The sequence below is a fragment of the Podarcis pityusensis genome (assembly GCF_964106645.2).
Source record: "Podarcis pityusensis genome assembly, chromosome: 17".
Taxonomy (NCBI): domain Eukaryota; kingdom Metazoa; phylum Chordata; class Lepidosauria; order Squamata; family Lacertidae; genus Podarcis; species Podarcis pityusensis.
Window position 1 is genome coordinate 565,588 of NC_138042.1, and position 26,456 is coordinate 592,043.

The 26,456-nt window shown below is 46.8% G+C and overlaps 3 protein-coding genes across 10 annotated transcripts in view; 2 read left to right on the top strand and 1 right to left on the bottom strand.

Annotated features, from left to right (window-relative positions):
• Nucleotides 1-7,243, top strand: part of PTPN18 (protein tyrosine phosphatase non-receptor type 18) — a 67,155-nt gene extending 59,912 nt beyond the window's left edge. For all 5 annotated transcript variants that reach the window (XM_080987548.1, XM_080987549.1, XM_080987547.1 and 2 more), the window contains 5 exons: nt 295-632; nt 2,700-2,779; nt 5,199-5,226; nt 6,089-6,193; nt 6,779-7,243. In XM_080987548.1, coding sequence (XP_080843674.1) covers nt 295-632; nt 2,700-2,779; nt 5,199-5,226; nt 6,089-6,193; nt 6,779-6,846 — 619 coding nt within the window. In that variant the 3' untranslated portion in view covers nt 6,847-7,243. The remainder of the gene's footprint in view (nt 1-294; nt 633-2,699; nt 2,780-5,198; nt 5,227-6,088; nt 6,194-6,778) is intronic.
• On the bottom strand, nt 6,529-18,516 carry IMP4 (IMP U3 small nucleolar ribonucleoprotein 4). 3 transcript variants are annotated; one of them, XM_080987577.1, is made up of 9 exons: nt 18,493-18,516; nt 17,160-17,268; nt 16,646-16,729; nt 15,535-15,644; nt 14,488-14,620; nt 13,554-13,708; nt 12,088-12,182; nt 11,354-11,427; nt 6,529-9,444 (listed from the first exon to the last, which is right to left on the bottom strand). In XM_080987577.1, exons 1-9 carry the CDS (start codon nt 18,493-18,495, stop codon nt 9,332-9,334), a joined length of 876 nt encoding a protein of 291 aa, XP_080843703.1. In that variant the 5' UTR covers nt 18,496-18,516; the 3' UTR covers nt 6,529-9,331. The 3 variants fall into 3 exon arrangements, with proteins under 3 accessions (XP_080843703.1, XP_080843701.1, XP_080843702.1); XM_080987575.1 differs by lacking the exon at nt 18,493-18,516 and adding an exon at nt 18,273-18,295; XM_080987576.1 differs by lacking the exon at nt 18,493-18,516 and adding an exon at nt 17,377-18,073 and having other exon boundaries at nt 8,145-9,444.
• Nucleotides 18,517-19,229: 713 nt separating this feature from the next.
• On the top strand, nt 19,230-24,506 carry VMA22 (vacuolar ATPase assembly factor VMA22). Of its 2 annotated transcripts, XM_080987579.1 has the most exons (6): nt 19,381-19,656; nt 20,124-20,252; nt 20,493-20,596; nt 21,402-21,508; nt 23,461-23,622; nt 24,230-24,506. In XM_080987579.1, the coding sequence occupies exons 2-6, from the start codon at nt 20,124-20,126 to the stop codon at nt 24,352-24,354; spliced, it is 627 nt and encodes a 208-aa protein (XP_080843705.1). In that variant the 5' UTR covers nt 19,381-19,656; the 3' UTR covers nt 24,355-24,506. The 2 variants fall into 2 exon arrangements, with proteins under 2 accessions (XP_080843706.1, XP_080843705.1); XM_080987580.1 differs by lacking the exons at nt 20,124-20,252; nt 20,493-20,596 and adding an exon at nt 19,230-19,371 and having other exon boundaries at nt 19,608-19,656.
• Nucleotides 24,507-26,456: the final 1,950 nt, after the last annotated feature.

Sequence of the window (26,456 nt, forward strand, 5' to 3'; positions counted from 1 at the left end):
ATCCTAGGCTGGGCTACAGCTGAGAAGTAAAATTACCGCAAACTCTTCCTCATGCATAAGATTTCTTAAAGCAATTATTGTTCCTAAATTGTTTTATACTCCTCTGCAGAGGAAATAACCAAAAGAAATCACTTGAGAAAATGTACATGTACATTTTGTGCATTACAAATATGCATCCTTTAAAAATATATATACCAGTAACTTCAGTAGCCTGACTCATAAACTCTTATCCCGAGAGAGGTCCCTTCGCCTTTTGTGGAGATTTCACATAAACCTCTGTGTTCCCTGATCCAGGAGCATCTCGGTGCCAGTTGACCCTCAGCCCACATCAGCGCCAGAACAACCACCCAAGCTCATCAGGGACATGGGTGATACCTATGCGGTTGTGAACAAGCTCCGGCGAAGTGGACTGGGCGCTTCTCCTCCTCCTCCTGCTCCAGGCAACGAGGCCCCGCTTAGTGGAGAGGGACCCCTTTATGCCGCAGTGAAGCCTCGGATGAGCAATGTGCCCGACACCTTGGCAATTGACCCCAGTGCCTTTGTAGGAGTGCAAGCCAGTCACTCGCTGCCTGGAAGCCCCATCCACCGGCCAGCTTCCGCGGCAACCTGCGAATACGCCCAAATTAACCCAGGTGATGTGAAGTAATAGTTTGTGTGCACTTAAGAATTTGTATAACTGTATAACAATAAGACTTAACATTTATGCAGTAGTTTTAAGTGCTCCAGTTCTTTTATAGTAATAATAATTTTATTATTTATATCCTGCCCATCTGACTGGGTTTTCCCAGCCACTCTGGGCAGCTCCCAGCAGAATAGTAAAAACACAATAGAACATCAAAGATTTAAAACTTCCCTAAACATTATCTCAGTAACCCTAACATCAGGCCTGCAAGATATGGCAGGTCAGCGTTATCATCTCATGTTGCAGACATGGGGGAAGGGATGCCAGAGCACACCTACTTGACAAAAAGGGTCACCTGGAACTGGTGGTGACACTTGCTGTTGAGCCAACGTGCACAGGCTGTTATCTAGCTAATGACAGAAAAGACATTTGAACTAAGGATGTCCCTGGATCATAGCACATTTTCTTAAAATACCGTGCTAAACTAGCTCTGTGAATATCATATGATTTCAATGCAAGTAAACAAGATTCTAGTCATCATGACAAATTTGGATTTGGGGGTATTTCATGGGGTTTTTCTTTGGGTGTACAGAACCCAAGCAAATTCAAATTGGAATTCACAAAGGCTGCAAACATAGATTAGATGTAACTAATAAAATCCATAGTAAAACATTAAAGGCTGCAAATATCATTCTTCAGTCATTTTTCCTGGATTGTTTTATTTAATATTTTAACGTGTTGTAATCCACTTTTTTTCCCCTTAAGAATATAAAGTGGTATAGAAATAGAAATACAATAATATAATCTTTATTGCGGCCCAACGACCCATAACATGGATTCAGAATAAAATACAGATTCATACAAACAACCCCCCAGGGAAGGGAGACCGAAGCGCTATTTGTTTAGTCATGGATATGTTGATCTGGCTTTGGTGAAAAGACGCCAATATGTTGGTACAGACAAATTTCTAAGATATGCAGGCGTCTGAAACTCGAACCCATAGTGAATTCCTACTGCTAATGGGCCACAGATAACATGAGACTGAGATCGGAGATCACTATGTGATATGTTCCAGAGGCTTTGCCTCAGAGATTCAAGGGTGGTATCATAGCCCAGATGGTACAGGAGAGAAGGTGGCATACCAAGCCAAGTGGCTTTTCTAACCATCATTTTCATCTATGAGCTGGCAAACTCCTCGTTGTTTAGGTATGGAACCCCTTCCCTAGGCCAAAGACTGAGATCTTGAGCCAGTATCTCGGGGCAGCCCACCATGCTTTACTTGATAGAAGACATTCACCTGTTTCTAAAAATAGTATTGCCTTTGGAACACAATTTGGAACTTGTAGGAGGGACCGGAGAAACTTTGCCTGGAAGTCATCAAACCTGGAGAATGAGCCATTGAACCAGATGTTTGAGGCCTAGAGGAGTTGAGAGACAGATTTTGCATTAAATACCTTAATGGCTGATGGAACATAATGGCCTCCCCTTGTATAAAAGAATTGAAGTATAGCCAGTTTGCTTACCTCCGCCTTTTGATAGGCAGTTTGCCAATGATGTTTCCAGGACTTGGAATGATGGAACAGAAGCCCTAGGTACAGGAAGAATTTGATTCACCGCTTCTGCGCATGCACGTGATGTCATTTTGACCATCTGCTCATGCGTGAGTGGTGAAACCCGAAAGTAACGCGGAGCACAACCCAAAAGCACTCGACATGAAGCAACTTCAACCCGAGGTATGACTGTAGTTGATAGCAGAAATATAGTTGTACCTCATAAGTCGAACGGAATCCATTCTGGCTCCTGCAGCCAAAAAGAAGCCGCGTCAGACGTCCAGGTTCCAAAGAATGTTCCCAAACCGGAACACTCACTTCCGGGTTTGCAGCATTCGGGAGCCGATTTTTTTGACAACTAAGCCATTCAACAACCAAGGTATGACTGTAATAATACTAATACTAATATCATAATCCCGAGGAAAAGTTTAGGTCCCTCTGACCTGTCGTGGTTACAGCAAAGGGAGTACAGATAGCACCTATCGGGAATAACCTTTTCTTTGTCTGATCTCTTCTCTCTGCTACAGGCGATTCCAATCCCAGAGTCACCTCCTCCTCTCACATCAATGGATTAGGGAAAAAGCCCCTGAGGAACCTGCTGCCCACAGTATGTTCTCTGCGCGGTGTTTCCCAGCCACATTTCTATGTCACAGGACCGGGATAAGCCTCCGACAAAAACTGTAGACCAGAAGGGATGGGGAGCCTGTAGCCCTTCAGATCTTCTTCAACTCCCACTGCCCCCTCCCCGACCATTGATCCTGCTGGCTGGGGAGGAGTTCAACAGCATATTGGAAGGGCCACAGAGTCCCCCAGCCCTGATTCAGATTGGTTTTTAGGGTGTGTTTGGCTTTACTAGACCTGGCCTCCAGGGTGCCAACTTGAATAAAATATGGGGGGAGGCAGGTAAGAGCCCCCCCCACATAATCAATCCCAATACTTGTTGCCTGCACACGATTTGAATGGCAATGCCAACCCACTTGGAGGGGGAGCTGGCATCCTCAAATATTTTTTGGGGGGGAGGGACTTTGGCCCCTAGGAGTTGGCTCCTATGCCTGGGCTCAAGTTCCTCTTCTACAATGTATTTGTTGTTTAGCTTTGGATAAGTTGCCTCAGCCTTGATTTTCCCATCTGTAGAATTGGAAAATTAGTGAACAACTACTGACAATGTGAACCTGATATTTCAAAACACTTTGCAAGTTAATAGTACACTGTGTGGGGATGATTAGGGAGGCAGGAGAGGATATATTATTTTATGATATCTTTCCTAACTTGCGCTAGCACGTTCCATATTCTAGCAGTTCCAAACATCCCCCTTTTTAAATTATGCAGCGATCAGCTTGTTGCTAACTCATCTGAGTCTTACTATTAAAGATTCCTTCCTGATAAAATCCCTTCTAATCCCTCTTAAAAAGAATAAACACAAGACTCTGATTAACATTAATATAAAAGTAGCTTACTCACAGATTCATTCAGGTTCACAGACATATCCCTGAAGGCAGACTTAGGTTACATAACAACTAGAACTATTCCATAAAGAAGTTAGTCCCAAGTGACTGCGACTAAGCAGTCACTTCTCCAAACACACACTGATCCGAACATGGAGGCCGTGGGCTCCTCCATGCCAGTACAACAGACCGCACCTTCTTCAAGTCTGTCCCAGCTCAGGAGGAAATGGGAAGTCTTCTCCCGAGTGGGACAAAACATCCCCTAACGTGTCCACTGTAGGAATGTTGTACTTGACTGCAGCTTTATATCCCACACACTGGAGCATGAAACATGTTAGGCATCCCTAGGAATATGGAGGCAGTAGCAAAGGGAGGTTCAAGCCCCCTCCATTTTAGTGTGTGTGTTATGATTGAGTCAAAAGGGGGAAAGTAAATCCATCATTCCCCGCTCCCAGCTGTGCAGCTTAGTAAAGTCAGGGCTGGAGGAACAAACTGGAGAAAACTTGGCACTGAATGTAAAAAAACCAGATTCCTAAGAACCTTGGCTTTCACTTTATAAAACACACATAAACAAACACCAAGTTTGGGACTGAAGATGTGCTTGAAAATGTGCAGGCAATATTTAGTGAAGCCTCACAAGGAATTGCATCTTTTGAATATGATTTTCCATAGTAAGCACGACTTCAGGAGGATACAAAATGACCAAAATGTACATAAAAAGTTATGCAAATAAGAAATTATTCACATGTGCTTGGCATCCTTAATTTATAGAAGCAGGGAGAATTCAATTTCCTTTGTAGCAAAATGGGTCTTCCCTTGGCTCAAATGTTTGGGCTGTTTCTCTTAGGTACACAACAGACAAAACCCTAAACATAAATATGCTAGAAGTCAAGGAGGCAAAGTCCTCTGTTCTTACTCTGCAGCAGCAGCGGCAGGAGGGGCTATGTTGCTGACACACCAGAAGTCACTCCTGGTTCCTGAGAGGAGGAGCAAAGCAGCAGGGAGCTTGGTATAGCCCATGTGGCCCAGCAGAGCCCATCTGATGTTCCCACCACCTCACTTGCACCAAGCCCCCCCCCCCCCCCGCTCCTCTGCACTTGGTGTTGGAAAACCAGCCTAGCAACCCTGCCCACTAAGGCTCACTCCATCTGTGTATAGCGATATAATTTTATTTCCCCCTAGATCTAACCATAGTGCTGCTTGTTTTAAGAATAAGAGTGAGAACTCTTCCCTTCTTGTCTTGCCCCAGGTCATCTACAGGCAGCTGTTTCATCACCGGATGAAACAATGTTTTTATAATGCTTTTCTTTTGGATGAGCTTACTACCCTGGGCTCCTTCAAAAGCAAGGGCGGAATATACATTTAATAAGGGAATCAATAAAATGCATCTTTGTGACTCTCTCATTCGCCAAGGGCAGTGCTAGAATGAAGTGTGTTTGAGCAGCGCAGAAATGTTTTATTTCACAGAATCATAGAGTTGGAAGGGACCCCAAGGGTCAAGCCCCTGCAATGCAGGAATCCCAGCTAAGGCATCCATGAGAGATTTCTTCTTCAAATACTTCTTTTCTTCCCTTGCTCTAGGTTTTTAGTTCATCACCTGGGAAGAAAGGTAAGAAGCAAAATACTTTCGAATGGTGATGGGGAACATGGATGTTGTTTGACTACAACTCCCATCATCCCTGACCATGGTGGGTGGAGCTGATGGGAGTCCAAAAACATCTACAGTACAGGGACTTCTACTTTTAACAATGTGGAAAGAGATGGGAGATAATGGGTTTTTGCCTCTTTTACATTGTGCTAGAACAGGGGATCATCAAATGTTGGTTGGCCACTGTGAGAACAGGATGCTGGGCTATGGTGGACCTGTGGTCCGATCCACTGGGACTCTTGCTGTGTTCTTTCTAAACTAGGGTTAGGCCAAGCTCAGAGAAAGTTACACATAACCGATTAGCTGGATCCTCTTCAAATGGCTTACGACTCATTTCTGAGAGCGACTGCCTTCCAAGAGATGGAAAGGAAAGGGTGTATTCACTGCAGCAGTGGGGAACCTAGGCCCTCCAGATGTTGGTGACCGACAACATCCATCAACCCTAGCAAGCAGTCAATGGACAAGGATAATGGGAGTTGTAGTTCAGCAACAACTGGAGGGTTAAAGTTTCTGCCTTATTAGTTTCCCACAACCTCCTGGAAGCTGTTGCTACCTTCTACAAGGTCTCCTTCTGAGTTGCCATACTGGAGTGCTAGTTTGTCACGACCCTAGTCGTTCCAGGATGACAAATCTCAGAAAGTGGTGCTGGAAAGTTGTGGGTCTTCCTTGTGGTCTGCAAGGCTCAGCTGGCACTCTTCTTTCAGCCCGCTTTTCACAAGACATGAACATCCCTATATTCTAGCTTCCTAGATGATGTTTGCCCCAGTGTTTGTTACAGGCAAGCTGATGTGAGAATTGACATCCTCTCATTTTTTTTTACTAGCCCCACCATCACCACGGACTGCCCCCACCCAAGAATATGAAGATGTGGGCAACATCAGTCCCAGGAGTAGCCCAAATGCGGTGGTATCTTCTGCCAATGGAATGGGTAAGTAAGGGGACCTTTAGGCAAAAGGTCATGATAGTGCTGTAGGGTGCATTCGTGTGGAAACTGAGGGGGCGGAGAGGGCCAGGTTCCTACCCAAATCTCTCTCTCAAACACACACACACACACACACACACACACAGTGGTTCACACACACCTGTGTAGATTTCAATATACATACTAGGGTCTACTGCCACTGCTTGCTTCACTGATCAACCCCACCTCTCTGCCACCACCTTTGCCAACTACCTCCCCCCCACATGACGACACCCACCTTCCTTTTTTCACACTGGAGCTGGTGCAGCTGCCTAGTGGCAGACACATGAACTGCAGCATAATGACAGCCTTACATTTTTATGGGTACAGCAAGATATACAAACACCTCCAACATAATCCACGTTAGGAGGAAAGGAGAGTGAGGTTGTTAAAGATAGCTCAAGAGGACTGCATGATTCTCCACATCCTGTCATGTGTTAAAATTAAAATACACAAAGGGCCAATTGCCATCAGAGATGTGAAGGGGAGGGAATCATAAAAGAAATAGAACAAACCTCTCAGTGCTTTGTCCATCTCCTCTTGCCCCTCCAGGGTTTAACTTCCGCATCGGGAAGCCCAAGGGACCAAGAGACCCTCCTGCTGAATGGAGTCGCATCTAGGCAGCATGACAGAGAGACAAGGACACTGCTTCTGCCATTGAGCAATACAGATCGGGTCCAATACTGCTGCCTGCTCACTTCCTTAGGGAATAACTGTAAAAATAATAACCACCAGCAAATTGTGCCTCTGGGGCCATGGACCAAAAGGCAGCAGCAGTTGCATGCACTATACTCCAGGACTTTTCTACCAGAAGAGAAGGATATGGACGTGCTCGAAATGTTGGGATCCACCAGCTAAGGAATGTGTGAACCTGGCAGCCACCTTCTCTTCACCAGCTTCTTGAGCGGCTCTTAGTTGGCCAGGGCAGTTTTGCCCGCCAAAATTTAAAGCCTGGTACCCCATGCCAGGAACCATCAACACAGCACATCCCTCCTCCCATTAAACAATATTTGCTAATTTGTGAATTGCGCTTTTATCAACAGCCACTGGAGCAAATCCATTCCACTCAGGAGTCTGCCTGATTGCCCCATCTTATGTCAATTTACATTTCTCCTCTTACTTACTACAGTCATTTCTGCAACCTAGTCTATGGAATGGGAAGGAATGGAAGGAAGACATTTGGTGGCTTTGGGATTCTTGGTCTTCTCCCATCTGGAGGGGGTAAAATCAAGGCCTGGCACCAGCACTTCAAATTAGCTCATTGGGTTAGGGACCCCCCCCCCCACCGCTGGGTGTTCCAATTGCAACATATTACTTCTCACATGCAGAATACTTTTGTCAAAAGATTGCACTCATGAGGCTGGGGAGAATGAGGAAGGAAGATGGAGCTCCTCCCTTGCACCAGTTACTGTCCTTGTTTTGGTTTTTTTTTCTTTTTAGTCTGAATGTTCAATTGCTCTGCTCTTTCCAAATCTCTTGCTGGAGAACTAGAAGCTTCCTGGATGTCTGACTTTCCTGGAAAGTAAACACACAAGAGCTCTGATCTACCCAGGCTTTGGGATGCTCACATCCATGCCACTTTGGAGTCCATGTAGGCAGTGCTAGATGCCCTATGGCAGGTATGTCCAACAGGTTGATCGCGATCTACTGGTAGATCCCTGTGAGGTTTTGGTAGATTGCGGCCGATCTCTGACTCCCTTTCCTTAGTGTCGCTAAAACTGACTCCTGCTTCGCCCTCCATTGTTGTTTGATCTCTGGAAGGGAAGACGGAGCTTTCTCTGTGCTGCTGTTTTCATCCATAGCGATCTTCTTGTGAGTGAGTTTACCCCTTTGTTTACCCCCAAAAAACCGGAAGCCCCCCAAAAGCTATTTTTGAACCCCCAAAATGGGGCTTTCCTTCCAAAAAAGAGCTCAACAGTAGATTACTGCCAGTTTTTAATTCTGAAAGTAGATCGCAGTCTCTTGAGAGTTGGCCACCCCTGCCCTATGATTTAACTGCCCTAGAGGAAAGCACCAGGAAGAGAAGATGGACGTATAAAAATCTGTAAATACCAGTGGTGGGGAGTGGTTGCTGCCCCCATCCCTTAGAACTCCATCACATTGGCTGATACAGCCATCAGAAGGGAAGCATTTCACATCACCTAGGGGTGCATTCTATGCCAATTTCCCTCCCTTCCACTACTCTGTAAAACTCCTCCCACAATCCCCAATTTCCAGCAATCAGCCTGCCTACTCTGGGATCCAATCCAAGAAAAACATTTTCTGTGAAACAGAGAGATGAGAAATACATCTCACAAAACTAGAGCAAAACAAAGGGGCAGGCAAGAATTTGGGGCCCCATTGAAATCTATTCTACTAGCCATTTTCCCATTTCCAGGAAATATAGCTGCGCCAAGTTGACTTACTCTGTGGAACAGAGAGAGAAAGAAAAGTAATTCCATTTGTTCTATCAGGCCAGAAATCATGAGAGTTGTAGTCCAGCAACATCTGGGAGGCACCAGGTTTGACAAGGCCATGTTTTCTATCCTGCCTGCTCCTTAACAGCAACTAGGAGCGATTCCATCTTCACTCATTCTAGGACTGCTTGAATGGGCGTCAAAGTGGGCCTTCTCTTGGCAACCACTGCTGCCCTCATCATCCATTCCCCTGATGCTGTTTTTGGAAGGAAGGAAGGAATGACAGGGCTCACTGTAATATGTAGCCCAGTATGTGTGCGCCAAACCCACAACTGAACAGGGATGCAGAGCAGGAGAGAGCAGGCTTCCAAGATGCCCCCCCCCGGTACAAATCAAAAACAAAAAACCCCAGGTAGAATGCTCTGTGCCTGGAGAGGGAATCTGTCATGGAGATTCCTGCATGGCAGGGAGTTGGACTAGATGACCCTTGGGTCCCTTCCAACTCAAAGATTCCATGAAATCTATGAATGCTTGGCATAGTTGGGGGTTTTTTGTGTCCTTTGTCTGCATGGGCCAAGGAGATTTTCAGTGGCAGAAAGCACAGGTTTATGGGGTGAATTTGAAGACTCCAGTTCACAAAGGCCCCAGGCTCCAGGCAGTGGACAGCCTCCTTGAGGAGGAGGAAGAGAGAGGCAGTGTGGAGTCTATGCTACTCCACGCTGAGGAATTTCCGCTTCTTAGCTGTGCGAGTGTATGGGTGCCAGCGCCACTCCACATCTGCTGTGCTCTCCTGCTCCAAGGTTCCCAGTTTGATCATATATACTGGAATAAGAGAAGAGCAGCTTTAGAGTCTCATCCAGCTCCACTTGAAGCGGACATGCAGCACCCACCAACCCCTAACTCTGCACAGCTCTGCCTGTTAGTCCAGACACCCACCCAACTGCAGCCTTCTAAACTTTTGGCAGAAAACATTTGGACACAGACAACAAGGAAGAAGAAATGTGGACTAGCAAATACCACGGTCGTATCTTGCAAGTGCTTTCTCCATGTGCTTGAAGAATTTCACACACCTTTATCTCAAACACAAGAATGGCTTTGCTGGAGCATACAGGAGGCTCCCCAAGGCCAGTGGTCCACTTCACCAACCAACACCAGCCAGGCGCCTCTACAAGATCTCAAACAAGGCCTGAAGGAGATGGCCATCACTGTGTGGTACCTGGAGGCATATTGCTTCTGTAAATTGAGGAGAACCTCTGGTGGGGGGGAACTGTGGCCCTCCAGGGGTGTTTGGACTACAACTTCCATCATCCCTGAACACTGGTCCTGCTGGCTGGGAGTCCAACCTTTGTTCACTATGAAAAGCTACTGTGACTGAATAAATGGGTAAAAATGCTTCAAGTGCGTCATAGTAGTCTAAACAACAGCAGTTCCACTGCTGTGACATTGAGCTCTTTTAAAGTGGCACTCATGGCTGACCTAAATTTAAAGGCAATCAGGCTTGTATGTATTGCAACCAAATATCTGGAAAAGAAATTCCTCTAGAGCAGGGATGGCCAACTCCTGAGAGACTGAGATCTACTTTCAGAATTAAAATCTGGCAATGATCTACCCCTGCTTTTGGGGGGTTCAGGTCAAAGTTTTTGAGCTTTTTTAGGGAGGGGGAAAGCCCCACTTTTATACAAATACTTTCTTACAAGGTAAGTTCTGTTTTTTGGGGGGAGGTTAAGGCAAGGGTCGAAGGGAAGAAGTCACTCACAATAATATTGCTTTGAATGAAAACAGCCACTTCCCCTCCACTGGTCAGACAACAGTGGAGGGGGGGTGGGGAGGGCAGGAGTCAATTTTGCTGAGGAAAAGGAGCCAGAGATCGACCCGCAATCTACAAAAACCTTGCGTGATCGACCTGTTGGACATCCCTGCTCTAGAGCATACAAAAGTAAATGTTTTAATCGTTTTTATGTAATTGCGTTATGTGGTGTGTGTTTTTTAATATTTACGATTTGGCACACTCTTAGAAGCGAATTAAGGCTGAACAGCAGCCTGCCACTTTAATTTACTAATCAGGTTTGGCATTCAAATGTTGCAGGAGAAAGAAAAAAGAGGCAAGGAAGCAACACCCCAAATTCTTGTGAAACAGGCTCCAGTCAGAGCCAAACTCCAGGCTCAAATATATCACTTTGTAAGTAAAAAGGGATGGAATCACATCAAATGCTCTTCTATGCTTAAAAAGAATCAGCAACCATTATGTGCATGGCAAGGTTCCCCAATGGGAGGAAGCACAGCCTTTCCCTGACATGCTGAAGCTTTATGCAGAAGGACTCTTGTATAAAACAGACTTATCTGATGGTGCCACCCTCCAATTGCACAAGGAAGCGGTTCAGCTCCTGGAGGGCTATACTACGGATATTTCTGAAGGTATAATTCAGCCCTAAGTGACACATTCCAGCCATTCAACAGTTGGAGATTTCAACAGCCAGAGATTTTTACACCCACCCACTTACCTAGAGGAATGGTGGCAGTTCAGGGGCACATTCCAGCCAGGCAAAAGTGTCTGAGGTAAGTGCAGAGCAGGGCTGGGAAGCGGCTGTGGCTCGAGGAGCGCCTGCTGTGGAGGCCTGGAGGGCCACATTCACCCCTGGGCCTGGAGTCCCCCACCCTCTGCTCTGTTTGCCCTCTATTCCATTTGTGGATTTGCACCATGCCCTTCCAGTGTTCTAGGCAGCTGACTTACGTTTCATCTCAAACCTTGGCCCAACCTCTGTAAGCTCTACGTTCCGGTGGTCGGTCTTCTTGTAGACGTGGTGCCTGCCACAAAAAAAGCAAGTTTTGTTAAGAAGCTAGTGCTGGAACAATCCCCAACAAGCCCATACTCACCGACTACCTCCCTTTTTGCTGCTGCCCTCTCAGTGCCAGCCCCAGAGTTTGGCGCAGAGCACAAGAGTGACAGGTCCCACAGCGCAAGGAGACCTGGCTGAAATCAGATGCACCGTCTTTCTAGGCAAATGGGCAGCCTTTCGTTTCCCATATATGCTGCAGCGAGCAAATACTGTATCAATGCTTCTCCGAACACATGGAGGACTATGGAAGGAACTTGTTGAATTAGCACACTCGTGCCTTGCTCTACTTTGTGCTTTTTAGAATCTTTTATGGTCCTTTTGTCATATCTCAAACTGACTCTGCTGGGTTGCAGTTTGTTGTATTTAATTCTGCCCCCCCAATAAAACAAAAACTCTTTGCCACATCAGCGGAGAAGAGGTTGGAGGCCAACATTCTTGGGGGGACCAGCACTTTGAACTGCAGCCTCTCCCCCCCTTGCAATTCACCCCCCTCTTCAAAGAGAGCAAGTGTCTCTTCACCGCTCACCCCACTCACCCCACACTTTTGCAACCTATCAATGGGACCAAGAAGAGAAAAGAGAACACTGGCAGCCAGCCCTAGCAGAAACACAAGACAAGTTCCCCCTACCGGAAGGAGATGTAGTCTTCTTGGTTGGCAAAGGTGATGACCCGTTTGCTATCATCTTTGGGCACTGGAAACAGGTACTTGAGAATGCTGGTGAGCTGAGGAGGGAGAAGTGAAGAGAATGTGGGAAGACTTGTAAGCTGGTAGAAAATGGGACAGATCCACACCATACTTTTAAAGCACATCCAGCACACCCTTCAAGCACATGCTGGCCCCCCAAGAATCCTGGGAACTGTTGTTTGTTAAGGGTGCTGTGAACTGTAACTCTGTGAGGACGACACTACAGTCCATGGGGAAAGCCATGTGCTTGAAAGGTGTGTTGAATGTGCTTTAACCGCCCACAGAACATGTTTGATGAATCCCAGAAGCAAGATCTTCCACCACTGGGGAAGCTCTGGCCTGCAGGCCCATGAGACTGTTTGCCCCAAACCCATCCACCAGAACCCTGGCATAAGATAAAGTGTTGGCTGGGTCAGCTACACAGATGATTGACAAGTGGGCGACCCAGCTGCCCTGTCCAGGCTGGGGTGAGAGACCAGGATTCAGCAGGCCCCCACCCCTGGCTTACCCCTCCCCCAGTTTAGATTATAGGAGTTGAAGTGCAACAGCATTTGGAGAGGCTAGAGGGTCGCCGTCCCTCCACACCCTCATAGACCCTTAGGTTGTAACCCTAAACCTGCCAGTAAACTCAGTTGGACTTCCAAGTACAAAATATACAAGTTCTTTTACCACTCAACAAAAATAACAAGCCCTGACCTTCACTTCATATGGAAGATGCTCCAATCTCTCAATCGTCCCGGTTGCTCTTTCTGTACTCTCCCACCCAACCCCTGTACTACAGGATCTTCATTTGAGCTGGGGGGACCAGAACTGCACAGTGGAACATATTGCACCGAATGCAATATGCCAAGGTTTGCCCTATGTGCACAAGACTCCATGGGCCAGAGCAAGACTTGGGCCCATGTTCTCCACCACATCCCTCTCCTTTTCTCCCTTTCTCCTAAACTTGGCTTCTTGTTGTGTATGAAACCAGAGAGTGCCATTCATGACTGTTTTGAGAGTTTTATTCTTTTAAAATCAAGCAGTGTATAAATGTTATGAAATAACTAACTAAGGTTAGTTTAACAAGCCAACTTCAGAAACCATGGTTTGAAGTTGTCTTGTTGAGAAACTGAGCAGAGGGTTTTTTTTAGAAACCATGATCTCTGGTTAGCATGCAAGGACAAGCAGAAATTAAGGGACGGTGATAGCAAATTCTGCTAAAGTCCTCCTTCCAACTGCACAGAAGCATGCAAGCCTGTTGCGTTTGGACTTGTTCCAGTTCACACAGAGAACTAAACCATGGTGTACATATGAACGGGGCCAGTACCCCAAAGGCAGCCGCGCTAGATTCATAGAAATGCCTTGAGTGCCCACTTTTCAATCACAAATAGTGACTTTGCTCATTTTGACCTCCAAGTGCATCTTACCCGCTGCCCAAGACGGGAAGTGAAGTTGTGAAAGATGAGGTGTGGATGTGCCTCTGACATGGTGCCAATGTCTGGGATGTCGTGGCGCATGACCACATTGCAGAGCGTGAAGAAGGCAGTGGGGCCAAACGGCAAGTGGCTGATTATGAGGCCATCTACATGGTGATAAAAAGGTGGATAAGTTAGTCAGGCCCCATCACCAGTGACTGCAAGCTGAGAATAAAATCCCCCGGCGGTAAAAGGCAATGCCTTGCTATCAGTGCTATGGAGCTCAGGCACCAGTTCTACCTCCTGGTTATAGACACAGAAAACTGCCTTATACACAGAGTTCATTTAGCAGGAAACCACTCAGAGGGCCTTCTCGGCAGTGGTGCCCGCCCTATGGAACGCCCTCCCATCAAAGAAATAAACAGCTATTGGATCTTTAGAAGATATCTGAAGGCAGCCCTGTTTAGGGAAGCTTTTAATATTTGAGGAATCATTGTATTTTAATATTCTGCTGGAAGCTGCCTAGAGTGGCTGGGGATGGGCGGCATATAAATAATAATTTATTATTATTAATTATTATTATTATTACTACTACTACTACTCTATCCTTTCTACTTTGACTGTCATTAGCTCACCAGATTTTCTGAAAGCAGATTTTCCCATGCAAAACATGTGTTCTACCCACTAAGCAGCAGTTACACACCTAACTACGGAAGCCACCACCAAAGAGCAGGATCCCAACAAAACCGCTCCCGGTCACTCATACAAGTGAGCCATTCTACACACTGCATAGGCAAAGATTAAAAACTGCTCCCACAATCTAACAAAGGTAAATTGACAGTTCACACATAGCAACATTTGCTCTCAACAACATTTGTTTCAACTCTCTAATGTGATGCAATCCACGTCACCCCTGCCCACACCCAGCCCCGGTCAAGCCACTCACCTGGGACCCCTCTGTGCTCATGCACCACCAGCAGGTCGGTGACCCCGTTCGCTTTGCAGGCGCGGACAAGGGCCCCCACTTCATGTCGGCCTCGGTTCATACGCTGGGCCCCAGGGAAAACCAGCTTGACTTCCTAAACAGGAAATGGGTGGAAGGAGATGGGAGAGTGATCAGGAGGCATAACCTGCAAGAGTCAGATGTAGGGTCACCTAGTGGTTAAGGACAGGTTGGCACCAGAATGCCTAAAACGCACATCCGCTAACCTGGAATCCCCAAGCCTTCATGCAACACAGAGGATGAGAGCAGGAGGTGCACTCTGCACATACTCCAGAGGCATTCAGTTACTACTTCTCCACAGTCCCAAGACAGGGCCCTGGCTCACACTCAAGCCTTTTGGTGGGTCTCCAACATAACCTTCCTAACTAGGCCCAGCAAAGACCTGCTAGCTAGACCTGGAAGAGATATATCATGGACTGATCCCAGAACCTCTTATCACCAAAACAGGAAACACCGGAGGCCTTGCTCCAGACCTCCTCACTGCATGAGGTACTGCAGGCTGCTACTAAGAGCAGGGACTTTTCATCTATGTTACCTATCTTTGTAGAATGTACTTCCAAGCAAGATCTCTCACTATTATTTTAGGCGCTTGGTTAAAAGGAGGATGCTGAAAGCGGCTTTCAGCCAAGTAAAATTTACTATTATAGTTGTTGTTATTTGTTATGCTATGCTCTTTGGCTGCTGTCTGAATTGCTTTTGGGGGGGAGGGCAGTTTAACTATGTTGCATTTACACTGTTCCATCACTGCTACTGTTATTTTTATATGTTGTATGATGTCATGTTCCTAGAAGTTGCCTTGAGCATTCCCTTTCATTTTTTAAAGTTTTATGGATTTAAGCTTTTAAAACAATGAATGCATAACACTAAGCTGAGGAAGATGATTGATCTTCCCTCCTTCCCTATAGTGGGCACATAGCTTTTCCACCCCTCTTCCTCCACATGCACATATACCTCTTCCTAAAAGAGAAGGAACAAGTGCTGCTTGCTTACTTTGGCAAACATCTTGAGGCGGGAGCTGGGGTCGCGGGAGGTAGTGACCATGATGCGAGGATCCTCCACACCCGCCCAGCGGTACTCGTCGTCCATGTGGCTTTTCACACCTACCATGGCAAGGCAAATTACAAAGGCAAGTGACAAATCCACAGACACTCTTTGAACTCTTAACAAACAAGCACACACCCTGCAGCTGCACTCATCTGGAAACCAAACTTGGGTTGCAGAAAAGAAGAACTTTTTTAAAAAAGAAAACAAGTGGTTCAGTGGTTCATCCATGCTCAGGGATGATTTGAAAATTTCTAAGGGACTTGGCAGAGCACTTAGTGATTTTTCTGCCGGCTGTAGCAATTGCAATCTGCTGTGTTAGATGCTATAGGATTTTTCTAGCTGCTTCATTTACTTCTTATATACTGTATATTATTGTATACAAATCTGAAATCCATAGAATTCAAAAAAATCACTATGAATGCTTCTGTCTTTAACCACAAAACCACAGGCCAGTTTGGGAATGCCTCTACCAGAGTTCAAGGTTGCCTGGAAACCACAAACTAAATGATTGGAAAAGGATAGGCTACGTGGTTCATCAGCAGAGAGAGGAAAACACATCATACACCTAGGGAACGTCCTCCTCATCCTCTTCATGTTCTGAGGCTGAACCCTAGCATTTATAATTCACTTCTGGAGCAGCATTCCAATTCAAATCCAGATCTACAGGGCTCCGACAAGTCATGCAGAGGTAAGTTGCGCTAATGTGACAAATACAACACTTTCAAATGTGCCACATTTCAACTGGAAATTAGTTGATTGATCCAATTACGTGGGCCTGATGGGCTTTGTAGTCCAAATCCTCTGGAAGGCTCCAGGTTAAGAAAGGCTGATTTATAAGATGCCATTAGTGAGAAGTAATACAATAGGGAATGCAATAGCTAATTCCACCACTGTCCTCCTTCTGGTTGTTGTCTTCTTCCTTCCAATTCCCTTTCTGCCATTTTGTTCTCTGTTCACTAAGGGTAAAGGCTACAGCCTGAGGATGCTTCCCTCAAAGCCAGTAAAATGATATATTAGTTTTACCATTCTTACCATTTTGCTCATATCAGCTACTCACCTTCTCCACCCCCATCATCAAATTCGAGAGCCTTCTGGAGCCCCAGAGCCTCCCTCCGCAATTCCGTGGGGATGAGGCAGTTCTCTGGAAGGGAAGAGGTAAGAGGAGTTACGAAAAGCAGACACAGCTGCAGGGCTCTTGACCACCATTACTGACTTCGGGGATACATTATAGGGAAATGCAAGACATACATTTTTCAACAGACTTTTGAAGCCGAGTTATTACTTTATGTCACCCCTTTCCTCCAAAGAACTTGAAGCAATGTAACAGTGTTCTCCCGCTGCCTGTCCATTTTATACTTAACAACAGCCCTGTGAGGCAAGTTAGGCTGGAAAATGGCGGCTGGCCCACTGTCACCCAGTGAGTCACCGTGGATCTCCCCAGTCCTAAGAGTTTACAAAGGCCAACTGCTCCTGCATCTACAAGACACTGTACACATGCAGGTTTCCACAAAAGGCACCCTTCTCAGCATACACACATCAGTTTTGAGCAGATGCAAGTTAGTTGTTCATACCATCTAGTGCTTTTTTAATTTTTTCCTTCTTCTCCTGGATCGCCCGAAGCTTTTCCTCCTGGGCTTTGCGGTAAAGATATTCTCGCCGCTGGCGGGCTTCCCGGCGCAACTAAAAGAATACAAAGGTATGAATGGAACGACAGAGAACACACTCTCTCCACCACTTTCCAGTTTAACAAATTTTCAGGACAAGGACGGATGATCACTTTCTAAATACCTGCTAATCCTCAAGTGAGGATGTGTCCAAACATTTGTTCCCATTCCAGCAGAAACCATGGCCACATGCACACCATACATTTAAAGTGCTATGCTATGCCTTTAAGCAGCCACACCTTCCTCCAAAGAATGATGGGAGCTGTCATTTGTTAATGGTGCTGTGAGTTGTTTGGAAACCCGTTTCCCTCCCAGAATGGTTTAATCACAGGGAACTCTGGAAATGGTAGTACTTGGAGTGGAACAGGGGCCTCTAAACAACTCTCATTACCCTTTACAAACTACAGCTCCCATAATTCTCGGGGGGAAGCTATGTTTAAAGCAGCATCATAGCGGCTATGTTTAAAGCGGCATTATAGCCCTTAGGCTATAATTCCCTAACAGCCGATGCCATATTGTAAAGTGTCAGGACATAGGACACTGTTCTACTGCAAACCTAAACACATTTACTGTACTACAGAGCATATACTTCACTGAACATTGTTCCAAGTAAACATACATAAAACTGCATGGTTAGGGTCACATAGCTCATTTATTCAAAATGGGTTTAATCACGCCTAAGCACCCACTGGATTGTGGCCATTGAGTTCTGAATCACAGAATGTCAGCCTTGGAAAGGCCCCTGGAGAACATCTAGTTCAAGCCAATATTCAATGCAAAAACCTACAGCACCCCTAACAGGCAGCAGTCTGGATTCCTAACGGATAGCTATCTGGACACCTGCAAATGAAAGAAAACCAACGCCCCCCATAAGGCAGTCAGACTGTTCCACTCTCAAAGAGCTCTTCGCATTCGCAAGCTTCTCCTTGCTAGTCACTGTGGGTCTGAAACTGAGAAGAGGAGTCGAGGCAGCAACTGGTTACAATTTGCTCCTCTCCCACGATGCACTACTATGCCAACCATTACGAGTGATTCCTAGGATAGCGCTGCCGGTGGGCAAGCGGGCCTGGCCATCCAAAGCTGCAGCCTTCAGGATCCCTGTTTGAGCTGCAGCTGCTGGGACGCTTCCCCAGCAGCGCCACGGGAAGCCCCTCGGCCGGCCTGGCAGGGCCCCCTTCGCCCCACAGCACCAGCAGCGCTTTCCCCAGCGGCCCCCGAAAAGCCGCCGCCGGCTCCTCACCATGCTGCTTCCCCACCACGCCGGACTCCACCTCGCGCCGGAAGATCTCGCCCCTTCCTGCCTTACCGCCCCTTCCCATTGGCCAGCGCGAGCCTGCTAGAGCGGAAGAGGACGCAAGCGGAAAACCCCGAAGGGCGTTTGCCCACAGGAAAGATGGCGGAGCAAAAGAAGCTAAATGAAGGATGACTAGAAGGGTGTGCCAGAAACAAGGATGGCGGCCAAACTGCTCGCGCAATGACGTAGCAAAGCAAAGGGCTTGATACCCTTAGGATTCTCGATTAGACTTCCGGTTCCCGAATGCAATGGTCAGCAAGGGTGATGGAAAGACAACCGAATTAATGTTTAAAATCCTGGTTTCCTTCCTCCTTAATTTCCCATATTCACCAACAGCCCCATTCCCCAGGATAATTAACTACGAACCCCAAAATTAGACATTCCCCTTGGTGCTTAAAACAACCCCGAATTCTGTTCCAACAGGCGATGAGAGAGGGAAATAACTTTTTTGAAAAAAGGTGCAGAGGGATGTCAACCGACAGAGGGCGTTATTTTTGTCAAGGCACAAAGCGAGAGGGAGTTTCGAACTCGGCCTTATTTCTACTTTTGCATTTCCATCCTCACGCACTTCCTAAGGGGGTCCTAACGGAAACCAGAAGTGGAGCTTTTTTTCTTGGAGCTGTCGGCTTCTGCCTCTTTGAGAAGGAGGCGGGCTTTGCTGCCTCGGAAAGCGGCCTTCGCGGCCGCCCTTGCCCAAGATGGCTGCCCGCGGGGAACGCGGCCTCAAAGAAAGATGGCCGCTACGGAGGCCGAGAGATCGGAGCGAGGAATTGCTGTACAGTAGCTCGATGGTGGCCAAGGAGGAGGAGCCTCGCTTCGGGTCGCGTGAGCAGGAAGCCTCGTCCTCCGGGCGCCGCGTCGCGCGAGGCCGGCACCTCGAAGCTCGCCCCGAGCGCCTTGGCATTTGCTCCAGAGCTTTCCCTGCAAAAACCTGCTCTCTAAAGCGGAATCAGAACAAAGCTCTGGAGAAAGGGGGGGCACTCACATGTGGAGCTTTAAAGGGGGGGAGGTGGTGTGGTAATAATAATAATTTATTATTTGTACCCCGCCCATCTGACTAGGTTGCCCCAACCACCTTGGGTGGCTTCCAGCATATATAAAAACGCAAAGGTAAGTGTGGATAAGGCCCCTACTGCCCATCATGTTACAGTTTCAGTTTTTGATTGCCGTTTCTGTAATTGGCCTAACAAGGAATGAAGGAATGCACCTTTTGCCGAATTCAGCCCATGCTCAGCACACAGATGAGATTAGGGGGAAATCCCACAGGATGAAATGGGATTTACTTCTGAGTGAACCTGCCTAGGATTAAGTTGGACCACACTTGGTGCAGAAGGTACTTGGGTTGCTCCAAAGGCAGAAATGGGGAACCTGTGACCCTCCTGGTGGCAAACAGTAGAACTAGCAAGCAGAGTGCTGCTACTTTTATAGTGATATCCTCTTACATAATTCTTTACAGAACAACATAGAACAAAGACAAGAGCTTGCAATCTAGTCTTAGACAGGCAGCAATGGAGGGGGCAAAAGAGGTGAGCCGAGTGTGAGCAGATGCAGTTGCAGTTACAGGGGTTTCATTTCAGATGGCTCCAGCACAGAATGCAGGACCAGCTGAAGTATGTGAGGAGTTGGACCAGGTCATCCTCCACCTTTTTGATACTCTGGAGATGCTCCAGACCAAGAGGAAAGCTTTTAACAACTTGATAGAGCAGGTGAGACTTGGGTTTGGGGGAGTTGCATAAAGGTGAAGGGCACTTCTACCACCCCGGGTCCCCTTCCTCCTCTTCTCCCCCCCCCCCCCATGGTTGCTGCTCTGTAGCCCTTTGCCCATTGCCTCTTGTGGGGATCTGGCCAAGAACAAAATTTTCTCAGAAGGTGCCCACTGAGGAAGATTCTTTCTAAAGAGAGAAGCCTCATCTCTTAACATTTTGTGGCGGTTATTTCTTCCCCAGGGTTGGTTCTCGCTCTCCAAGTCCCGCTATGCCATGGGTAACAAATCTGTCTCTCCCCTTCAGTATGGACATCAGATGACTCCAATGGTTCAGGTGAAAACTAGGTGAGAGCAGGAAATATCAGAATTTGGAGGGTGGAATCCCATGGAGCAAGTGAGAGCCTATGAAATAACAGGAGAGGGGAGGCAGAACAGCCAGTATTCTTTCCTGTTGGTTTTGGTGACTTCCAGCTTTATTTCTCTCCTTGACAGATTTTAGCTCTAGATGGGTATCTGTGCTGCTTGTATTGCATAGAGGAGCTGACCAGAGCTGTCGGCCAACAACATCTGAAGGGCCACGAATTCCCTATTCCGGACTTAAATTGCAATTCCACTATTTACTTTTTGCAATAACATTTCAGCAGTACTTTCTTTGGGTGGAATCCAATGTGACACTAAGACGAATTTTTGGTCAATGCAAGGATTTCTGAAGTGAAGCAGGATATAACTTTTACGAAATAAATAACATTTGTGCTTGCACATTTTTTAAAAGTGCTCTAAATCTTCTCTAAATCTGCTTTAGGGGCTCGAGCAACCCCTAGAAATCCTTGTGCTGACAGGATTCATTCGTGGAATCCCCACCCCACCCCCGTTTCCCTTATTGCCTAACTACTCATTTACACAGGGAACACCAAATGGCGATACTGCCATTGCTTAGGGGAGTCTACCCCAATCTGGTGCCCTCCGGATGCTGCTGGACTCCAACTGCTATAATCCCAGACCGTGGAGGATGTTGGCTGGGGCTGATGGGAACTGTTAGCCAAATATCTGGAGGGTACCAGGTTGGTGGAGGCTCTTCTGAGGTCTACGAGTAAATTAGTTATTACTATAGATTCAATCTTACATTTTGCTGTTTCTCTGCTCTGTCTAGAAAGAAAGACAATGGTCAGATGGGGTTTCATGTGGTGTCAGAGGATGTGAAGGCTGCCAAACCAACAGCTACAGATGCTGTGGAGGAAATTGGCCCTAGTGAGCAAGGTGAGGGTGCAAACCACAAGGCTGGTCGGGATGGTATATGTTTGGGACTACAGTAAACTGAGGATAGAGATCCTCTTATCAAAATGCCCATGCCTGGCCATCTGTGTTTTTAGGAGTTGCAGCTATAGTGAGGTGTAACAATTTCTCCCTGCCAACTGGCTATTCATGCCATTATTAATGAGATCTTGCGGTGGGGGGAGGAATTGGCGAACAGGCATAAAAGAAGGATCACAGATGGGTAGGTTAAAGTAAGATCATTGGGGCCTAGAAGCATTGCAAGTGGATTGTTCCATAAGTGATTTTGAAGTATAATGTTCCTGCTTGTGTATATGAAGCTAATCATATCTTTTTAAAAAATACCTTAGGATGGCTTTGCCTTCAAAACGACATACAAATACTTTATTTAAATAAACAAAACACAAAGGAGTCCTTTTTATTTCTGTTGGAAATAGTAATGAAAGTCACAAAGATTTAACAGACTCAGAAAACATACGTGCTGGTCAATGATCTCCAGCGGGCTAGGGACAAAGGCGAAAGCTGTTTCCTAGTTCTGCTGGATCTCTCAGCGACCTTTGATACCATCGACCACGACATCCTTCTGGACTGTATAGAGGAGCTGGGGGCACTGTTATACAGTGGTTCCGCTCCTTTCTCCTGGGCCATGTCCAGAAAGTGGTGTTGGGGGATGAGTGTTCAGACCCCTGGGCTCTCACTTGTGGGGTGCCTCAGGGTTCTGTCCTCTCCCCCATGCTTTTCAACATCTACATGCAGCTGCTGGGAGAGATCATCAGGAGGGCTTGGGCTGGGTGTCCATCAATATGCGTATGATACCCAGCTCTACCTCTCTTTCAAATCAGAACCAGTGAAGGTCCTGTGTGAGTGTCTGGAGGCAGTTGGAGGATGGATGGCAGCTCATGGGTTGAAGTTGAATCCTGACAAGGCAGAAGTACTGTTTCTGGGGGACGGGGTGGGCGGGTGTGGAGGATTCCCTGGTCCTGAATGGGGTAACTTTGCCCCTGAAGGACCAGGTGCGTCAAATGTGAGTCATTTTGGACTCACAGCTGTCCATGGAGGCGCAGGTCAATTCTGTGTCCCGGGCAGCTGTCTACCAGCTCCATCTAGTACTCAGGCTGAGACCCTACCTGCCCGTGCACTGTCTTGCCAGAGTAGTACATGCTCTGGTTATCTCCTCCTTGGACTACTGCAATGCAGTCTATGTGGGGCTACCTTTGAAAGTGACCCGGAAACTGCAACTAATCCAGAATGTGGCAGCCAGACTGGTGACTGGGAGTGGCCGCCAAGACCATATAACACCGGTCCTGAAAGACCTACATTGGCTCCCAGTATGTTTCCAAGCACAATTCGAAGTGTTGGTGCTGACCTTTAAAGCCCTAAACGACCTTGGCCCAGTAGACCTGAAGGAGCGTCTCCACCCCCATCGTTCAGCCCGGACACTGAAGTCCATCTCCGAGAGCCATCTGGTGGTTCCCTCACTGCGAGAAGTGACGTTACAGGGAACCAGGCAGAGGGCCTTCTCGGTAGTGGCGCCCGCCCTGTGGAACACCCTCCCATTAAATGTCAAAGAAATTAACAACTATCGGACCTTTAGAAGACATCTGAAGGCAGCCCTGTTTAGGGAAGCTTTTAATATTTGATGAATCATTATATTTTAATATTCTGCTGGAAGCCGCCCAGAGTGGCTGGGGAAACCCAGCCAAATGGGCAGAGTATAAATATTATTATTATTATTACTACTACTACTACTATTACTACTACTACTACTTGCCATAATGTCAGAATTACAGAAGAGGAGAGAGAGAAATCCTAGTTCCCAACAATAGGCCAGTGGCAGGGAACTGACTGGGGTGGGTGTGACCAAAGACTTAGAATGTTGTGTGTTTTTCTCACCGCTAAGTTCCTGACTAGTAAAGGTGTTGTTTTAATGTTTCCAGTTCTACGATGGCGGAAAGGTCCAGGGAAAGCACAGGCTCCAGCCCAGCCCCCAAAGGCCTTCCACAAGGCTGGCGAGGGATCAGGGCATCAAAATCCCCTGACATGGTTTGGAATCCTTGTGCCCCAAAGCCTCCGACAAGCCCAAAGGACTTTCCAAGAAGGTGAGTGAAGTGGCTGCTCGTACACTCCACATAACCTGTTCTTCCTTCCCCTTCTCATTGTACCCCAAAGAGCAATGAAGACTCTTCTGAGAGCACAGCCCTCATTTCTCTTTCTGTCAAAAGGCATTGGGGCTGTACAGATGGGTAAATCTGAAAGTTGTCATTGATCCTGACACACTGTGGAAGCAAGCAGGGATGTTGCTCTGCCCCTGATGAAAGTCTTATGTGCCCAACACTGAAAGCTAGCTCAGCTGAATACCACAAGTGGCGGCAAGGACTGTTACTTATACCCCTTTGAGTGATCCTGGGATGCTGGATTTGGTCCCTCCAGAGACACACGTTTCCCAAAATCTCCTTTTCTGTTGCCTGAAGTCCTCTCAGTGAACACATCATACAGCTGCTGTGAGGAACCTTTGGCTCTCCATTGCTGCACTGCAAGTCTCCTCATTCCATTGTCTTTGTTGGCTGGGACTGATGAGACCTGGAGTCCCAACAACCTGTGGGGGACCACAGGCACCTCCCCCCTCCTGCCTGCCTTAGGGGGAATGTTCCAGGTTCTCTTCCATGATGCATCATCTCAACTGCCTCTCACCCTCTTCTGTTCTAGGAATTCAACTGGCTGCAGAAATCGCCTCGTTACAGAGTGACATTGAGACCACACAGAGACATTACCATGCATTGCTGGGGGAAAAGCACAAACTTGTAGCAAGGGAAAAGCAGCGCTGCCCTTGAACAGCTATGACCATCTCTCCGCTGAGAGCATAGATAGAAGAATGGGGCCTGTATTTATTGGGATGCATCCCAGAAGCCGCTTGCTCCATGTATTTTTTAGCTGTACTTAATAAATAAGGGCTTCAGAAACGTCTGGAAACCTTGTTTGTGGAGATCTGTGTCCTGGTTATTTTTGAAATGCTGGTTAGCCTTGTCCAGAGCCTTACTCTCATCCTGCCTTTTCCATAATTCTCAGGACCACATTACAATATGATTGTAGGTTTTTTCCTCTTATTTTTGTATGTTTTCAATCAGTGAGGGGGGTGTCTTTGAAACAGATAAAGATCCAGTATTAACTCTTGTCTGCAAACACTGTTTAAAATCCTTTGGGCCACCTCTTCACTAGCTGAGGTCGAACTGAGATGAGGTACATAACATTTGGTAATGCTAGATAAAGGTAAAGGGACCCCTGACCATTAGGTCCAGTCGTGACCGACTCTGGGGTTGCGGTGCTCATCTCGCTTTATTGGCCAAGGGAGCTGGCGTATAGCTTCCGGGTCATGTGGCCAGCATGACTAAGCCGCTTCTGGTGAACCAGAACAGCGCACGGAAATGCCGTTTATCTTCCTGCCAGAGCGGTACCTATTTATCTACTTGCACTGTGACGTGCTTTCGAACTGCTAGGTTGGCAGAAGCAGGGACCGAGCAACGGGAGCTCACCCCTTCGCAGGGATTCAAACCACCGACCTTCTGATCGGCAAGTCCTAGGCTCTGTGGTTTAACCCACAGCGCCACCCACATCCCAATGCTAGATAGAAAGGGACTATTTTATACTGTTTCTTTTGGGGGGAGGGGAGTATAATTGTAGCACTGGAAAGAGATTCTGAGAGTCTTCTAGTCCACAAAGCAGGAATCTCAACTGAAGCATCCATGACAGATGACTATCCAACCTCTGCTTTAAAACCTCCCTTGCCACACCACTGAAATTAAGCAGCATAAAAATGTCATGGATTTAAAATAGATTAACTCTCTCTTCTCCTTCCTGCTACCCTAAAAGCTCCTGCAAATTTTCCAGAAAGTGATCCTACTTGGCCTCTGATACATCCTCTTTCTATCATTTTCTCCCTCAACATAAATTTCAAGTTTGTAGAATCAGAATTGTAGAGTTGGAAGGGATCCTGAGGCTCATCTAGTCCAACCCCTGCAATGCAGGAACATGCAGCAGTGTATCCTGAGACAGATGGATATAGGGATCAGACTTGCAACCTTGGCATTATCAGCACCTGCTCTAACCAGCTGAGCTGTTCAGGGCAGCCCTGCAGAGGGGGAGGGACAGTGCAGACTTACTTTGGAAATGATGTTATAATTATTATTATGGGAAGTAGACATGTAACTGCATATTAAGGTGAATACAATGAGGCTTATATAAGCTCACAATACAGAAAATGTTTACATTCTTAAGTGTTACATCACACATAGTTTCAGAACTGACAGCTTGAATGTGTGGTGTCCTTTGAAAAGGATTAAGATTGTGGGAGAGCTGCCAACAATTGAAGAGCGAAGGACTGGAAACCAGAGCAGAGAACAGCGCAGGGGCAATTTCACATGAGTTTGTAGCTTTGAAAAGATCACTATCCAGCCAGGATTGAACTGGGGTGACCAAGTGTGTTTACTCTCAGCTTTATGATCTAATTGATTCCTGCCAATATTTTACAGAAGAAGTTAAAGGATAGAGTGAAAACACAAAGTTTGCAAGGGAGGGACACCGGTTGTGGGTGTGGCAACTGGAGGGAAAGGGAAGCATGGAAAATCTGGTGCATTATGGGTGTAACAAGTAGAAGCAGATTAAGGTTTCTTTGTGGGTTTCTCAGCAGTTTGCAGAAGCGCTTGCAAAAGCAAGTACCTTGATATGACTGGCAAAAGGAGTTCCCCATTTCTGCTGCATTTCCTTGTTCTCTTTAGGTTCTAAGCCAAAAGCAGCTCCTCTATCTCACTCCCATATGGTCTAGCGGTTAGGATTCCTGGTTTTCACCCAGGCGGCCCGGGTTCGACTCCCGGTATGGGAATGGCAATCTCTTTTAATGCATGCCAGGATGAAGAATTAAATAGTATCAAAGAAACGG

Coding starts and splice junctions, on each gene's coding strand:
- IMP4 (XM_080987577.1), bottom strand. Junction 16,730..17,159: donor AATTAAAAAAGCACTAGATG/GTATGAACAACT, acceptor CTTCCCTTCCAG/AGAACTGCCTCATCCCCACG. Junction 13,709..14,487: donor TGAGCACAGAGGGGTCCCAG/GTGAGTGGCTTG, acceptor ATCACCATGTAG/ATGGCCTCATAATCAGCCAC.
- VMA22 (XM_080987579.1), top strand. CDS start 20,124: ATGGCTCCAGCACAGAATGCAGGACCAGCTGAAGTATGTGAGGAGTTG. Junction 20,253..20,492: donor TTAACAACTTGATAGAGCAG/GTGAGACTTGGG, acceptor TTTCTTCCCCAG/GGTTGGTTCTCGCTCTCCAA. Junction 23,623..24,229: donor CCAAAGGACTTTCCAAGAAG/GTGAGTGAAGTG, acceptor CTTCTGTTCTAG/GAATTCAACTGGCTGCAGAA.